The sequence below is a fragment of the Diospyros lotus genome, chromosome 6 (genome assembly GCF_014633365.1).
Source record: "Diospyros lotus cultivar Yz01 chromosome 6, ASM1463336v1, whole genome shotgun sequence".
Classification (NCBI taxonomy): Eukaryota; Viridiplantae; Streptophyta; class Magnoliopsida; order Ericales; family Ebenaceae; genus Diospyros; species Diospyros lotus.
In genome coordinates, this window is record NC_068343.1 from 1145632 (window position 1) to 1163473 (window position 17842).

Below are 17842 nucleotides of genomic sequence, written 5' to 3' on the forward strand. Positions count from 1 at the left end.
TGTGCAAAATTTAATCACTATTTGTACTGTTTAGCCATTCACATTGTTAGTCATGATAACATTCCGTTAGTCTTTCTTTTACGATAGTTATGAAATTATATACTAAATTGAAGTTTATTAACCATTTAAACTATTTAACTTAAATCTCCAAACACATTTATCAAACGAGGGTAAAAAATAAAGGAAACATAGTTAAATTTGATTAGTACAAGATTTTGATTGTCTATGTTACACGAAAACATCTTATAGGTGTTGTTTTTCTATTTTCGAAACTTTTTCGAAACGTTTCCTATTTCCGTTTCGGATTTTATTTATGTCTTAGAAGAATGTCCGTTTTCACGTTTTTGTTTCCTATTGAAAATATTTTCCGTTTCCGTTTCCGTGTAACATAACTAATTGTAACGTTGCCCGACTCTTCTTATCGCACAAGGAAGCTCTTGCCTTAGTGGTTCTACTCATGGAATATTAGAACTTGAGCTAGAACAGTGGTAAATTCAAGCAACCCAGGAACCAAGAAAACAAGTTCATGAGATAGAAAAAATACAAAGAAACAAACAGAATCTTTAGAAAAAAAGTGAAAACAAAATAGAAAAGATAGATTTATAAATTAAATTTCCTTGGGAACATGAAGCTTCGCTTTATGTAGAAAGCGTAGATGAATTGGTGGATGGGTCGTCCCTATAAGGGGTTTGCAAGTAAAATTATCGTAGAAGTGGCTGGGTGCTCCAACTGAGGGGGGTCAAAGACCAAGAAGCGAGTTATTTATACTAAATATTCATCTTATGGCTAGATCCATCTTTGATGGCCAGCGCATTGGTGTCCCTCCAGCTAGAGTTTCCCCTTTTAGTTAGACAAAAAAAAAACGCATTGACATGTCTTTACAATGTTATATTTATAGTGGTCAATGAAATTTATTGCCATACCCCAACAATCAAATATCCAATTTTTTCATAGAACTTCTTGATTCTGTTTTAAAAAGGTAATTCCAAGTTATATTTGGGGTTTAGGGTTTGGGTGATTTTATTTCTTCCATTCCAAACTTCAACTGGAAGATGGAACAAAAACCTCCTTCCTGGGCGCATAAAGAATTCAACAAAATGAGACAACAAAAGAACCAATTAACAAAACAGGGCAAAAAGAATCTTGAACAGCCTGTCTGTTGGTAAGAAGGTTTCATAAATGAATGTAAACAGTATAACAGAAGATTAAGAATCACCAAAGGGGGAAGAAGAAAGTCTATGTTGGCCGGCCTCTGAGGCGGATATTAATGGCCCTTGATGCCATGGCCCTCAAGTTTGCTCTTGCCAAGGCGATGGAGCTTCCATTATAATGCTGATCATCGGAGTCCCTAAATGCCTCCATGAATTCCTCTCTTTGCAACCTTAGAGCCAATGCTGCATCCTCATCTTGGCTGGGCACCCTGCTTCTCGTCCTCCTCCTCACACTGCTGCTCGAAGATATCCCAGAAGATCGAACGCTTTGGAGCCTCACGTGAGAATCACTCCCTCTCCCAATGCTTTGACCCTCGTACTCTGGGCTGTTTAGGGCTTGAATGCTCTGGTTTCTTGCATTGTAGTGACTTCTTCTTGGAGCTGTTTGAGTTTGAATTTCAGCTTGGCGACTATTCGAGGCTGCAGCAACTTTCCTTGCTTCAACTTCTTGAGGAAATAGAAGCTGTATGGTATTCCAAAGGACCGTATTCACAGTGCAAGATCTCCCATTGCTTCAGAGTTAAAGCAACCAAAGAAGGCATTAAACCTCAATAAGATCTCAATGTAAAACAAGAGTAAGGGTGCATACTAAAACGACTCTTGTCCGTTTATATCAATCAGTGAATTAGCTTGGAATTGTAGTTATTCACAAACCTGATCAGCTGCCTACACTTTGGGCATCGTTTCCCGCATTTTTCAGCCGCAGAGCGCAGACATTTCTTACAAAAACTACCAAATTTGAAGAAAAATGCTGAGAACCAACTGGTCAATTGTGTCTTAGAATATGGGAAATATGTATTCATGTCGATTTACCTGTGTCCACAAGAAGTGGTACTAGGTTCAAAGCAAATCTCCAGACAAATCTGTCCAAACGGATTAAGATCAAATCAAGTGAAACCAAGTTAAATTTATGTAATAAAATCTTCAGATTGTAACATAGAGAAGGGTTGGAACTCTTCTTACCGCACAGGAAAGCTCTTGCCTTAGTTGATCCATACATGGAAGATTAGAACTTGAGCAAGAACCACCAGTTTCCTGGCCACCCTTTCCTATTTTCTTCTCTTCATCCGCCTCGGGTTTCAATTCAACCTTATTCTTCTCGCTCCCTGTCCATTTGGTAAATTCAAGAATTAAGCAACCAACAAAACAAATTTCTCTCGAGAATCATCTCAAAATTAGAATTTGAATACCTTCTCTCGATTCTTCATCTTCGCCGCCAAGGTCAAGCACTGGAACGGCTGCTGAAACTGGGCTCTTCCTCTGAGCCCTGCGCTTCCTGAAATCACCAATTCCAATTACAGACAAACTTCTGAAAAAGGGACAAAAAAATCACTGAAATTTCAAAGAGGTAAAATTAGATTGGCGATTGCATGCCTTCTTGAATTGGTGGGTGGACTCTTGAACTGTAAATCGGAGCGTTTCTTGTGCTTGGAATCTCTATCGGGGGTGTCTTCGACAACGAGACTTGCGATCAATAGCGCCTCCTCGTCCCAACCGGCCATTGCGGCCACCGACCTGAATCTGGGACTGAACATACCATCGACCTTGTCGCCGTTTCCGGCTGCGTCTGGTACTTTTGGCGATGAGTGATTAGGGTTTGGAGGACTCTGCTTTGGCTCTTCTTCACTCACCATTGTGGAGCTCGATTAGGGTTTCTTGGGGGATCGGTTAGGAGAGAATGCTTGGGGAGGACCAGTTTGGCGTTAACGGTCAAATATTTCGAATTAAGTTTGGGACCGAGATAACGGCTATAATCTCGGAATTTCTAAGGTGTGTTTCAAGTGTATAACCCTGGGAGCTCAACATTTGTGGGGTCAAAACCATATTTTTATTTTTGTATTTTTATAACTTTTTCGTATGACCACTTAAACTTATATTTTTGACTTAATTTAATTAATATCTTTTGAGTTTTTTATATAACGATCTGAATTTTTTATTATTTTAATTATGTATTTAAATTTATATTTTTTAATTAATTTAACTCTTATATTTTAAAGTTAATTGATTGTAACGTGTTGATTGTCATCTCATTTTTTTTTTACATATAAAATTATATAAATTAAATTAACTTAAAAATATAAATTCAAGAACATAATTGAAATAATAAAAAATTATGATTACAATAAAAAAAGTTCAAAATACAATAGTTAAATTACCTTCGAACGTTAAATTTATGGATTTAATTAAAATAATGAAAAATTTAAATAATTATACAATAAAAATGTGAAAATACAGAAATAAAAATATAGATATATCTAATGTATAATATATAGCTGCAGAGTCACTCCAAATGATGTTTAAAAAATATTTTTAATTTTTAATTTTTTTTAGTAGAGGGGAGATTATGGATTGAGAAAAAAAAAAAAAGTAAAAACACAGAAAAAAAAATTGTTATAAGGAAAATGAGTTTTAATGACACCTAAAAGTGTCACTTAAAAAGAGTTTATAATGGCATTATTATTTAGTATGGTGTCATTTATTACAAACAACATGGACGGTCGTGTCACTAAAGTAATTTATGACATTATTACTTGTAAATGTCATTAGTGCTTTATAATTAAATTAAATAGCTTTTGTAACACTTTAAACGTCCCTAGAAAGAGCAACTGCAACTGCAACTGCAATTCTTTCATGTGTCACAAATAAAGTATTAATAGTCACATATCATCGTGTAAATATCACAAATAAAAATGTCACTAAAGTTTGCTTTGGCATCTATAAATATCATTACCATTTGAACGCTAATAACATTTATTATTTCAAATTTATTCTTTAAATCGTCATAAATCAGTATCTAAAGGGTCAAATAACTTATCATTTAAGGCAGCATTTTTTAAAATAAATAAGATAAAATTATATTAAAATAAAATTAAAATATTTTTTAAATATAAAAAAATAAAAAAATAATTTTTTTATCAAATTATTTGTTAATTTTTTTAAAATATATTAAAAAATATATACATTATTTTTTTATTTATAAGGTCTAAAATATACTTATATTAAATAAAGAAATAAAAGATAAATATATTAAAAAATATTAATTTTTTTAAAAGTAATCAAATAAATTTAATAAATATATTCAAAATAATAAAATTTTAAAATATTTTGTATATATTATCTTTTTCAATCTATCTTGTTAACAAACACTAATTAAAAATAAAAAAAAATCATAAATTAAATAAAAATCTGATTTATACAAGCATGTGTTATCCTTCATTTTTTTTTCGGTTATTACTATGAGTGTGATTTATATACAAATGAGGAAACTTAAATAAAGAACAAAATGTGAGTCTATATCAACACTTGATCTTGCTCGGCTTCTTCTAGATGCTCCTGCCATGGCAAAATCCCGGTTTCCGGGTCACCGAAGAGATCCAGGACCCAGTCCCTCAGACCGGTGTCCAGGACCTCGCAGAACCGGCTGGACCAGTCCGGCGGTTCAACAGCCCTGGTTCCCAATCCGGGGGTCCGATCCTTGGACCCGACGTTTTCCTGTTCTTGCCAGTCCGAGACGTACGTGGCCACCCTCCTGTAAAACTTCTCCTTGAACGCTTCCCAGACTTGGTATTTGTAGTGGTTGATAACGACCCGATTTATGTCCATGTCTACGAACCCAAACCCGCTGGCCAAGTGAAAATGGTGCACCATGTTGATGAGGCTGGAATTCAGCGCTTCCGGCTTCACTATGCTCTTGTGCCTCTCCGTCCCCGCCATCCGACACGTGTACCCCACCGTCACCCCCTTCACCGGCGCCCGCTTCAGACCCGACGGCCCGAAACTGTGGCACCAGACCCGCAGTTCAGCGGTTCTGCTGGACTGGTTGGCGAGAATTTCATGCAGCGACGAGTTTGAAGGGAAGTGCAGGAACTCGTCGACGTCGATGAAGCCCACCCATTCACAAGAGGCCCTGGCCCGGATTGCGCAGTGGGCGAACCCGGCTTCCTGGGTCTTGATCCACGGCCAGAAATGCCGGGTAATGTTGAAATTGGCATCCGATAATGAGTCGATCAAATCAGTTATGCCATCGTCGCTGTTGTTGTCGTAGATGAACCAGCGTTGGACCCCGATTCGAGCGTGGTACATGACCCATTCGCGCAGGAACCGGGCTTGGTTCCGGAGCATCGTGCATACGCACATCTCGTGTTGCTTCCTGATTAGAGGGTCGGGCTCCAGTCGGCGACTGGGCCGGGCAACTGAACGCAACGTGGGTCTACCGACTCGTCTAACTGAAACTTTAACGGGAGTGGTAACATTTTGAGAACCAGCCACAGTTAGTATGCTCAAAGGGGTTTTGCACCGTACGATCTCTTGGGCGATGGATATCACCTCCGATCGTAGCAAGAGTTTGGGCTTGGTGAAATCCCAGCCGTAAACGCACTCGAACCTCGATGGATCGGCGGCTTTTCTGGCCCGCAGATTCAGACCTTTCACGAAAACAATCGTGGAGTTGTCGCGGTCAATCATCGCTTCATACGCCAGAGAGTCCCAACGGTGGGTGGGCCCAGGCGGGAGATGGCCGTTGGGTTTCACCGCGACTGAAACTGTGAGCCCACGCCTCCGTAGTGGGCACCGCACGACCGGCCGGTCGAGATATTCGCTGTCGAGGGTCACCGGGGGGAGGTTGAACTTGGACTCGGATGAGTTGGGCGAAAGGTAGACGCAGTCGATGTCATCTTTGGTAAATAATGGCGTCGACGGAGGGTATTTCAGGAAAATCAGAGCCTGGTCTGGAAATACGACCGTTTCGCTAACAGAAATCGCCGGAGACTCGCTAGAGACGGCTTCGATTGCCGCAATCCGCCAGGACGAAATCAGTTGCGGATGGAAAGCCCCTGCTCCGCAATTAGTTTTTCACTCGGAATCAGTCAGAAAGAGTTTAAAGATTAACACAAGAAACTGAAAACAACCAGAAATTAAATCTAGAATTTTCGATCGTGAATTACACGACTATTACCACTGAGGAGAAGCCGAGTAGTGGAGAAAGCGAAGCCGAAGACGAAGACCAGAACAAGCAGGCAAATAAAGAAGTAGTTCCAGGTGAGCAGTAGAAGGCCCTTTCTCTTGCGACCTTTCATGGCGTTAGAGCCCGCGATCTCAGTAACCACCGCCCAGAAGCTGAACCCAAACGCTCTCTTCCTTTCTTCTCTCTCATCGGAAATTCTTCAGCTTATTATAGTAAGTACGAATCACCCTCTCTCTCTCTCGCTCGCTCTCGCTGTGCTCTATTTTCTTTTCTATTTAGTACTCGAAGACTCCATGGAAGAACAATTCCAGAGACAGCGAAAGGAGAATAGTACTTGGAGAGAGAGGGGATCGACGGCGAGAGAGAGAGAGAGAGAGAGAGGGGGGGGGGGGGGGGCGGCGGCGAGAGGAGGGAGAGAGAGATCGACGGCGTCACCTCCAGCTGTCCTTTTGTATTCTGCCTGGCTTTGCAGTATTTGCCTTTTCTTTTCCGTCCACCTTTTGGGTCGGTTTTAAATTCAATGCGGGCCACCCACGCTCCAATTAAAACGCGCCACGTTGTGATCGTTGTCAAGTGTGATTGGAAGAGAGGGGGTGGTCCCTCGCTTTGCTTAATGGCTTTCTCTAATTTTTAGATTAAAAATAAAAATAAAAATAAAAATACTACCGTAGTCAGTCGGCTCGTGGGCCCCACTGTTGTCTTTCCGAGTGGGGCCCGCCTTCACAGGAGACTGCGGGAACGACGGGGAACTACATGGGGTACTGCATGGATGGGTACGGGTCGGGCGGATTCAGACCGGGTCAACTGATTTGATTTGGGGTGGGTTGGATTGGAAAAGAAAGTGGGGTGGTATGTAGGGTGGGGGGGGGGGCCCACCTGCACTTAAGTTTTGACTAAGGAAGGGAGGCTCAAAGGTCAGGAAAGTGGTAATGAAGGGGGTGGACGTTTGCGCCTCCTAATACGTCTGTCTGGGTCTCGTAAACCCTGCAATTATGAGTTGCCACCCATGTAATCATGCTTATTAGGAAATTGAAATGCATCGTGTCTATTGACTCTCTCACTCACTCACTCACACTCATCCATCCATCTTCACAACAAACAAGAATAATGTACCCAATATCCTCCTAATCCTATTGTTTAGACCCTTTTTACAATATTATTATTGTTGTCCATTAATGTATATAATTATATATTTATTAATTTAAAATATTATCATGAAACTGATTAAATTTTATAAGAAAGAGAATGATGAAAAAGCATATAATTATTTCTACGCAAATATTTCATTACTTAAATTAAACATAAAAAAATTAAATATAACATTAAAATTAATATAAGAGGTGTATCGTATTTGAAGCAAAATCTTATCTATTTATAAATGTTATACATATTTCCTGTATCACTCTTTATGGGCTAGACTCAGTCTAATAGGCCACCCCAATTGCCTAAAGCTTGGTAGGCCCAACTAAGCTTGTCTAGGACAAACTCATATATTGTTGAAATTCAAGCTCAGATCCTAGAATCAACCGAGCTCCTAGCAGACTTTCAGCGAGCTCTCAATGATATACTCAACAAGCTTTCAGTAATGCTTTAAGCTCGCTGGCCTAACTGGTCAGCTCGTAGGTCAAACTATTCAGCTCGCATAATAACATTGTTGTTGAATAATCGAAAACAGGGACCCACCTACTTTATCTGATGCAAATCGGATCCCTAGTAATAAGGAGCCCCACTCTTGATTTTATGGAATTGATAAAGACATATTGTTTTCATGATGTCATTTTTTCACTTTTGTATTTTATGCAACTGTAAACACTCCTTACTATAAATAGGGGTCGAAAATACTATTGTAAAGGGAGAACAACTATAATAAGATACTGTTATTCTACCGGAATATCCAAAGAACAGTCGTGGAGTAGGCATCATTCTGGGCAAACCATGTAAAAACCTTCTGCGTACGTTATATTCCATTCCTCTTCATGCATTTGGGCTTATTTACTTATTGCAAACCTACGAATCACGGTCGGCTAATTCTGATCGTCGATAATAGAAGAGTATAGAATTATCTAAGATTTACTAGAATTATGATTTTTACGAATAATGTCTATCTTGATATTTTGACATCGACTAAAATTAAAATTATTTATAGATAATATCTCTAATGTTTTTTCAGAATTTTTGAAAAGATTTTCAAAAATTGGAGTTGTGCAATTGGCGTTTTGTTTGGAATCCCCCCTTAATCAAGTGGACATTACAGGAGAAGTTCTTAGTCAAATCTTGGTTACAGTTCCGAGGAATGGTAACAGTCCCTTGTATAGATCTCTAAGAAATCGCAAGTTCGATCATTGAGAGACCTTAGATCTCTTGGCTCACGGTCTCTCGACCTTTCATTTTTCGGACTCAACATGTTGTATAATACCACCAAAAGTTCAAAAATTATTTTAAATTTTTAAATTTTTTTAATGAACTTTTACTTATAACACATCAATTATAAAATAATTATTTTATTTTATTTTAATATTTAACTTAATAAGAACAAAAAAATATTAAATAAAATAAAATATTATTCAATTGTTAAAAAAAAATATTTAATGAGAAATGCATAAATAATATCTAAGTAACATTTAAAATATAGAAAATATTAACTTAAAATATAGATGTATTAATTGAATACAATTATGAAATTAATTTTTTACACTTTTAATAGTAAAAAATAATATAATGTTAATAGAGGTGGACAATGGTTGCTTCGATTATCAAATTAATCAAATTATTTAAATTAAATAGATTGAATTTATGTCAAAAATCAAACTGAAAATACTAAACAAAATACAAAAATAATAACACACAAAATGCAAAAATTAGATCAGAAACAACAGACAACTTGAAAAAAAATATATAAATAAAAAAATAAAAAAATGTAATTTTTTATATTTTAATTAATTTTTTTTAATATAGAGACCAAATTGAATCAAAATAACTAAATTTGTTAAACTTTAAAATTGAACTAAACCGATTTACTTATAAGTTAAATTAAATTGAATCGATAATTTTAATTAATTTTAAAAAATATAAAAATTAAATATTTAATAGATTAGATTCGGATTTGAGGGTGTGATACTTAGCAGAAAAAAATATGGATTTAGCATGTTATTATATCACATAAAATCCAATCATTCATTCATAAAGTTCCAGTTGCCTTTGGAAGAATGAAGATGATGAACTCATGATGAACAAACCATTCCATTCTGAATCTATCTAGTACACACCACACAGAGAGAGAGAGAGAGAGAGAGAGAGAATTTGGAACGAGATTCAATTATATATGGGAGTGACGACAATTACATCGATTGAAAAATACCTAATTTTGTCAATTCTTTAATCCCTCTGTCCTCAACCACTCTCCCCTTTGTTGCAGAGACGAAATGAAAATCACGCATTTGACTGAAGTACCACCGTCGCCAATCTGTAATAATCATGAGCTCGTTCGGATCTAGACGACGCCTCCTATTCGAATTCTCCGATTGAGCTCGAGGCCTCGATCAATGGCGAATTTGGCGGCGGGGGCAGCGGTGATGCTGGTGGCGGCGTTCTTGGGTGTGATCGGCGGCGGGTCGGGTCAACAGCAGGTGGGAGAAGCTCCGTGGAGGATCCACACCCTGTTCTCTGTAGAATGCCAGAACTACTTCGATTGGCAGACTGTGGGGCTCATGCACAGCTTCAAGAAGGCCCGACAACCCGGACCCATCACCCGCCTCCTCAGCTGTACGGATGAGGAGAAGAAGAATTACAGAGGCATGGACTTGGCTCCCACTTTTGAGGTTCCTTCCATGAGCAGACACCCCAGAACTGGTGACTGGTATTTCTCTTTCTCTGACCTAATTCGTGTTCCCGTGTGTTTATGTTTACACGTTTTCATAATCCAGTTTCATTAATTTGAACCTGGTTGTGTGAAATTGGTTGTTATTGATCATCAAGTGACGCTGCCATTCAAGGATTTCGATCTAACGGTGCCAATCACGAAAAAGTTCAGATTTTTTTTATCCTATTACTTTGATGGGCTTTTACTTTTTAGTTGTTTGATTTGCATTGCCATTTATCCATCTCCGTCTGCTAAAAGAAAAGGCATGTGATAAGAGGATAAGCACTGCCCAAGAGAGTGTATGGATGGGTAGGCATTGGCGAGCTAAATAGGTAGGCCGAAAAAAAAAAAGCATAACTCCTGATTTCATCTTTGAATACTCCATAACAATTTTCTTCTAAATAGTATCCCCATGTGGATTTACTCTGCTTCTTTTAATGTAATTTACTGTTTTCTTTTTCTTGCTATTAATAAGGAGAATATTGTTTTCAATAATTTAAGCTCACAATTAGGCCCTCTTCCCACAAGACCTTATTCAATATCTGCACCATTGCCAAAATTATGAACATATAAAACAAAATTTATGATAATGAGTTAAAGAAGTTAATTTTTTCTCCTGCAGGTATCCGGCAATCAATAAACCAGCTGGGGTTGTCCACTGGCTTAAACATAGTAAAGATTCAAAAAATGTTGATTGGGTTGTGATACTAGATGCGGACATGATCATCCGAGGCCCAATCATACCATGGCAGCTTGGTGCAGAGAAAGGCAGACCTGTTGCTGCATATTATGGGTAATGGAAGACACTCTCATAATCTAGGTTTTTAATATATATATCTCTTTCTTGACAAACTTTTGAATGGGGGCAGCTGTGAGCTGTAAGTTAGATTTCAGTACACCCAACCATCAATTTCATTATGCAGTTTTGTGATATAGATCATTGATACATATCATTTCATTGTTTCTTTACAAATTGCTAGAGGGGGAGAATGTCTAAATCTTTTTGGTAAGGTATTATGTTGTAGAGTCTATTAGAACTGGAGTAGTCCTTTTAGATTTCCTTTCTTGTAACAACTTTTATGAAGAGATTGTTTGTTTACCCAATCTTATTAAATGTAATGTCTATCTAATTAGTTATTATTCTTTCATTTTTGACATGCTTTTTCAACACCATACAGAGCCTTTATCCCACCATGTGGAGTTGGCTACATGAATTCTAGCTTTCATTTATTTCTACCTATGGCCTTATCTTTTGTAAGGCCCATATAATTAATGTCAAACCTAAGTGTTTCCCACAAAGTTTGTTTGACACGTTGTTTTAATTCACACAAAATATAAGTTGTGTGCAACAATTCTCAAAGTCTGTTGGTAGGGGAAAAGATTAGAATGCCATGGGCTGGGCTTTGTGGATGTGCTTAATTGTTTGTTGGCACATACCTTCATTTGTGGGTGGCTCTAGTAGGGGCCTGGAATTGCTACAATAAAGGAATTTGAGAATTAATTGTATGTCAAGTAACATCTGGTGATGAAACCTTAGGTTCTGTGCTGAAGCCAGGCAGTCAGATCATGGATCCCAGTAAGGGATGAGTCTGGGCATAGAGGGTTGCACCAGAACCTCTGAAATTTCCAAGAGACATAATGGAGGTGTGACCTGACCTCCATAGTGGGTTCATGGTGATAATGTCCGGGTGAGGGGCGAACGTCACATAAGTTCTTATTGATGGGGCATGGTTATTTCTACACCTAACATGGGATGCATGGTAGAGTTAACATTTTGGCAACTCATGGAAGAAATCAGTGATCTGGCTGCCTTTTCTTTTCTCGTATTGTTTTCTGTCTTGTGAATGAAGAGGCAACTCTTTCTTTAGAAAAAGCCACTTTTACCATGGAGATTATGTTGGGTAATTTATTGTTGGCTTCAACTTCTAAGATTTTTTTCTTATAGTTCTTGCTCTTATTCTTACCTTTGGTGGAAGACAACATGTCTTCTTGTCTTTCCTTCTACTCCTATTTCTAAATAAGCTATCTATCGAAAAAGGAAATAATATGATTTCTTTATCAGGTACTTGATCGGATGTGATAACCTTCTTGCTGAATTGCATACAAAGCACCCTGAACTCTGTGACAAGGTTGGTGGGCTTCTGGCCATGCATATAGACGATCTTCGAGCTTTGGCACCTATGTGGCTTTCTAAAACAGAAGAAGTGAGAGAAGATAAGGCTCACTGGACAACCAATATAACTGGTGACATTTATGGCAAAGGATGGATCAGTGAGATGTATGGATACTCATTTGGAGCAGCAGAGGTTGGTGTTTCCTTTTATTTGTTTATTTTTTTTTTTTGACATTGTATTGGATTGTTGTTCTATGAAGTTGTTACTTCTGAAAGGTCCTCCCTCTCTGATTTCCATTTGTTTGCTGTCAGGTGGGACTTCGTCACAAGATTAATGATTACTTGATGATTTACCCAGGCTATATTCCACGAGAGGGTGTTGAGCCTATCCTTTTGCACTATGGTCTGCCATTTAGTGTTGGAAATTGGTCCTTCAGTAAATTAAATCACCATGAAGATGATGTTGTTTATGATTGTGGCCGGCTTTTCCCTGAACCTCCTTATCCTAGAGAGGTATAAACATAGTGTGCTTGTGAAAATGAGGATTTTGTGTGTTTTTGAATGATTTCTTCTCATGCTATCCAGGCATTTCGCTATTGTTTGTACAAATGGACTCTAGCTAAATAATACAAGAACTTAAACTCTTGTCTGTTTACCCTATTCTAAAACTTGGAAGCTGCAAAAGAGCCATTGCTTGTAGAAAGTTTGTTCACAAAAGGGTTTTCCCATTCACTCTTGGGAATTTTTCACTTCAAGACAGTAGTTCTCTTAAGATATTGAATAAGGATAAAGCTGCATTCTAATTTCTATTTGATCCTCGAATAGCTGATTAAAGTGTCAAAGTGCCTCTGCTAATGGATTCATGATAATAAAATCACCAAGTCCCATGTTGTATAACTGACCTACTTTTTTCTCTTTCTTATAACAGATATCTTTTCCTTTTATTTCTGCTCCTGTTAACTGATAATTATTGTACTCTAAGCCGTAGCTTATTTCAATTGCTATTTTACCAATTAGATAAGATGCTGCTCAGGCATAAAATCGCAGCATTTTGAGCAATCTGTTCTGCTTTTAATTGAATTTGATATAGAAGAGTAAAAATGTTCCAGCTTAAGAAATTTTTGTGGTTGTGTTAGATAAAAGATGTATGACATTATTGATTAAGCTATGCTTGTGAACTCATTAATGGAAGTCCCATCTTGAGAAAATTAGTTCCATAAATAGTCTCGTGCAATTTAAAGAATCAATCAGCATGCTGATATCTAAGTTGAAAAGCAAGAGAGAGTTTGTGAAGTAATTGAAAATGATTATTTTAGGTTGGTGAGATCATATAATTTGGTAGTTCTGATTCATTAATGGTGGCAACATATCATGCCCTACTCCCAATATGTAGGGTCAAGCATACGAAATCTAGCTCGCTGGTCATTTTGATCTACAACCTTATCTTTTATAAGGCTCTTATGTCTCCTATAATACCTAAGTCTCCACCAAGTTTTTCTTTGTCTTCCATGTGAAACACTTGTCCTATTTCAGCCACTCTTCTCGTGCGAGTTTCTATTGGTCTTCTTCTCACATGAGGAAACCATTTTAACTGTCTCACATATCTTTCTTTAATAGGAACCACTCTAATCTTATTGCAAATAAACTTAATTCTAATTTTATTTTCTTGTATGACTGCGCATCCATCTTAACATCCTCATTACCATTAAGTTCATATTTTGTACTTATGATGCTTTATTGCCCAACATTTTGAGCCCTACAACAAACTATAAAATATGCAATCTATGTACAAGCTCTGTGAGCTCAGTTTTCTTTTATCAGAAGCTGTAGAAATTGTGTTCTCACCATGGGAGGGCTAATATCTGTTTCATGGATTGTAAATCAGTGGGATGTTTTTCTGTAACTGAAAGGCCATGCACAAAACATGATGTCTACTAATTTTATTAACTGATAATCACTGTCAGTAGAGGCTTAGAGTATCATTCATGATATTGCATTCTTGTTCCTTATTTTTATTTTTTTTCTCCTCTGGTAATCTGGAAACTTACATCATTCCTCCATGCAGGTAAAAGCAATGGAAGCTGACCATAATAAAAGGAGGGGACTTTTCTTGAATATTGAGTGTATAAACACTTTAAATGAGGGTCTCCTATTACAGCATGCTGCACGTGGCTGCCCAAAGCCAAAATGGTCAAAATACTTAAGCTTCTTAAAGGGAAAAACTTTTGCTGAACTAACGCGGCCAAAATTTCCTACTCCTCAGAGTCTGCAATTTAAGGAAGATGAGGTGCAGCAGAAGGTCTCTGACAAACCTGGGAGGCCACATCCGAAAATCCATACTATTTTTTCCACAGAATGTACTACTTACTTTGATTGGCAAACTGTGGGGCTCATCCACAGTTTCCGCCTGAGTGGCCAGCCTGGGAATATCACAAGGCTTCTCAGTTGTACAGATGAAGAGTTAAAGCAGTATGCAGGCCATGATCTGGCTCCCACCCATTATGTTCCATCAATGAGTAGACATCCTCTAACAGGCGATTGGTAATTCTTCCTGATATGATATGTTTTTTCCTTTCCATTTTTGTCTTGATATAAGTTATATATCTCCAGTCCCTGCTTGGTTGTCTTCATATGAGTTTGTTGTGACTCCAGTCTAACCTTCCCAACACCCTTAATTAAGAGGAACCAACAAAAGGAAGAAAAAGATGCTTTGGTGGTCTCTAGTATTTTACAAATAAACCAATTCATGCATTGGTGTGTCCTCCTTATTGACCTCTTTCACAATAAGGTTGATCAACTTCCTTTATTTGATGCAGTCCAACTTTCCTTATTGTTTAGTTAGTCCCACTTATAAGGATGCTCTTGAAATTCATTCATTAGCTCTGGATAAATACGTGTGTATTTTGAGTTTTAGATATTTTGGATCTCCTCATGCTTGTCACATGCTCATAAAGCAACCTACTCGAACAATATGTGGATGCACTATACTGTCTGTTTATGTCATGGTGTAAGCATGCAGAGAACGTGTAGCTTTGAATCTGTTGCAATTTCTTCTTGAAGCTAAAATGTCATTTAGCTAAGTTTTGAAAACTCTCCTGATATCTTGATTTGTTTAATTTGCCCATCTTGAGCACCTACTCCCATCACAATAGCAAAACATGGTTAGCAGTAGTGCAGAGTTTTTATGTTGTTTGAGTCGAAGATAATAGTCATTGGATTTATTTGTGCCACATCAGGTATCCTGCAATCAATAAGCCTGCTGCAGTCCTTCATTGGCTTAATCATGCAGATATTGATGCAGAGTTTATTGTAATTCTGGATGCCGACATGATCGTGAGAGGACCAATTACACCATGGGAGTTCAAAGCAGCACGAGGCCAGCCAGTTTCAACTCCATATGAGTAAGACAAATAAATCTTAACCATCTTATAGATTTCTTGCTTAAGATAAATAGGTGTTTACCATCTCTTGGATTTCTGTGTTTAAACTTGTGTTGCCAATTAGATGCATCTGGGTGCATGTGATATATTGTTGTTTAATTGTAGCTGCATAAAGCAAGAGATCTGTCAGCTACTTACTTCCATATTTTGTGTCTGTTAGCTACCTGATCGGCTGTGATAATGAGTTAGCAAAACTCCACACCCGCAATCCCCAAGCTTGTGATAAGGTCGGTGGTGTTATCATAATGCATATAGATGATCTGCGAAAGTTTGCTCTGCTATGGCTCCATAAAACTGAGGAGGTCCGGGCTGACACAGCTCATTATGCGAAAAATATTACTGGAGATATCTATGAATCTGGGTGGATTAGCGAGATGTATGGTTATTCTTTTGGTGCAGCAGAGGTATGTTGCTTTACATAGAACCTGCTCGCCATTTAACATCCTTCTTCTTCCATCTTGTAGGATTGTAGAGAAGATCCATGCCTTCTCGTTTCCTCTACAAATTTCTTGACCTCTATTGAAACAAGTGAAATATCATTATCATTGTTTAGGCTGCATTTCTTTGCAGTAGAGTTTGTGCAGCTGACGATGAAATCATGTTCTGGTGGTGCAGCTGAATTTGCGGCATCTCATAAGCAGGAAGATACTAATATACCCGGGATATGTTCCTGAACCGGGTGTCAAGTATAGAGTTTTTCACTATGGCTTGGAGTTTCAAGTTGGAAATTGGAGCTTCGATAAAGCAAACTGGAGAAATGTTGACATAGTTAACAAATGCTGGGAAAAGTTTCCTGATCCACCTGATCCATCAACACTGGATCGTGGGGATGAGAACGCGCTACAGAGGGACTTGCTTAGCATAGAATGCATGACAACACTGAATGAAGCTCTTCACTTACACCATGAGAGTAAGAAATGTCCCAACCCCAGTTCCTTATCAACCTCGGATCAGGAGACAGCCAGTGAAGACATTGTGACATCAAGAAAATTTGGCAAGATTGATGCAAGTCGTTTGATCAGGAGCAACCTCGTTTCAGTGGATGACTCCCAGAATTCGTCGTCACCTACTTTTACAGACCGGGCAGCTGGCTCTTCCAGGTTTTTGACTCTTGGTCTGTGGGTTTTCTCTATCTTGGTCTTCGTGGTATTAATGTATGTGATGCTTCTGCGACATCAAGGACAAAAAAGAAGAAGCAAAAACTATAAGCCTAAGAGAAAAGCTACGTATTCACCATACTCGGGATTCATTGACACTAACGGCCATGATAGGCACCTCCGAATTTCTGAATAATCATAGGAACTTGAACAAGGTTGGAAACATGGAAAGAACAATGTTTTTGAAGGTGAAAGATGCCAGTGCTGGCTTGGATCTTGGTTCAGAGTTTGCGAGACTACTGCTAGCTCAGCCAAGACAACTACATTCCTGCGAAGAAGAACTCCTTCGAGATGGGCACTCAGTAACATTAATCGACTTCAAGTTTTGCATCTGTAGCATTAGGTAAAGTAAAAAATTTTATTCCACGAGTATGTTGATGCAGTAAGCCAAGAGCAGTGTTACGGATTGAATGTCAAGTGGTCAATGAATGTGATGTCTGACCAGATCTTTTTACCGTTAAAAGTAATAATTTTCTCGAAATCAGGCAGGTTTGTCTTCTTCAACGTTTGTTAATTGCAGTTTCATAAAATCAAGCACTATTTGAGGCAAGTAATCAAGCTCTGTAATGTATATAACCTGTGTGTTTCTTCTTTTCTTTCTCCTTCTAAAAGGGGCAAGTTCAGATTCTAAAGAACACTCGGTATACAGAAAGAAAATGTTTAGTCTCTCATTCCATCCAATAAGTTAGGTAAAGAACACACCCTTTTTATAGGACTAACGATGTTTTCTACTAAACTAAACGGACAAGGACAAAAGAAAGATATTCATGAGAGACTAAAACTTGAAGATTTTTCTCCTTTATGCCTCTTCACTATCATCTGATTGTGCTAGCCCCATATTGTTGCACGAGCTGGTTGTTGAGCTTCTAACATCTCCAACCCCCGCAGTTTCAACAAACATTTGACTATTATCATACAGAATCACGATGCCAAAGCAAGCAGTTGCTGCAATTCTTTCAGGGATTTGTCTGCTTTTGCAGAATCTTGGAATTATTTGGCTTCAGTCCACTAATCTATTTTGCTTCAGCTGTCAACAAAATTTCAAGAATACCAACTGAAGAAGCAAGGCTGGTAGAGCTAATCAGTTGGGTTGTGTCTT

General features: G+C 38.0%; 2 protein-coding genes across 2 annotated transcripts; one reads left to right on the top strand and one right to left on the bottom strand.

Annotated features, from left to right (window-relative positions):
- Positions 1-1101: 1101 nt before the first annotated feature.
- Positions 1102-6652, bottom strand: LOC127804900 (glycosyltransferase family 92 protein RCOM_0530710). The gene is made up of 8 exons (XM_052341989.1): positions 6166-6652; positions 4513-6043; positions 2586-2852; positions 2402-2487; positions 2175-2317; positions 2025-2074; positions 1866-1940; positions 1102-1723 (listed from the first exon to the last, which is right to left on the bottom strand). Exons 1-8 carry the CDS (start codon positions 6284-6286, stop codon positions 1237-1239), a joined length of 2760 nt encoding a protein of 919 aa, XP_052197949.1. The 5' UTR covers positions 6287-6652; the 3' UTR covers positions 1102-1236.
- A 2710-nt stretch (positions 6653-9362) lies between these two features.
- Positions 9363-17241, top strand: LOC127803781 (peptidyl serine alpha-galactosyltransferase). Its single transcript, XM_052340260.1, has 8 exons — positions 9363-10030; positions 10656-10826; positions 12096-12339; positions 12459-12659; positions 14212-14687; positions 15383-15547; positions 15747-15990; positions 16202-17241. Exons 1-8 carry the CDS (start codon positions 9717-9719, stop codon positions 16877-16879), a joined length of 2493 nt encoding a protein of 830 aa, XP_052196220.1. The 5' UTR covers positions 9363-9716; the 3' UTR covers positions 16880-17241.
- The last annotated feature ends 601 nt before the right edge of the window (positions 17242-17842 follow it).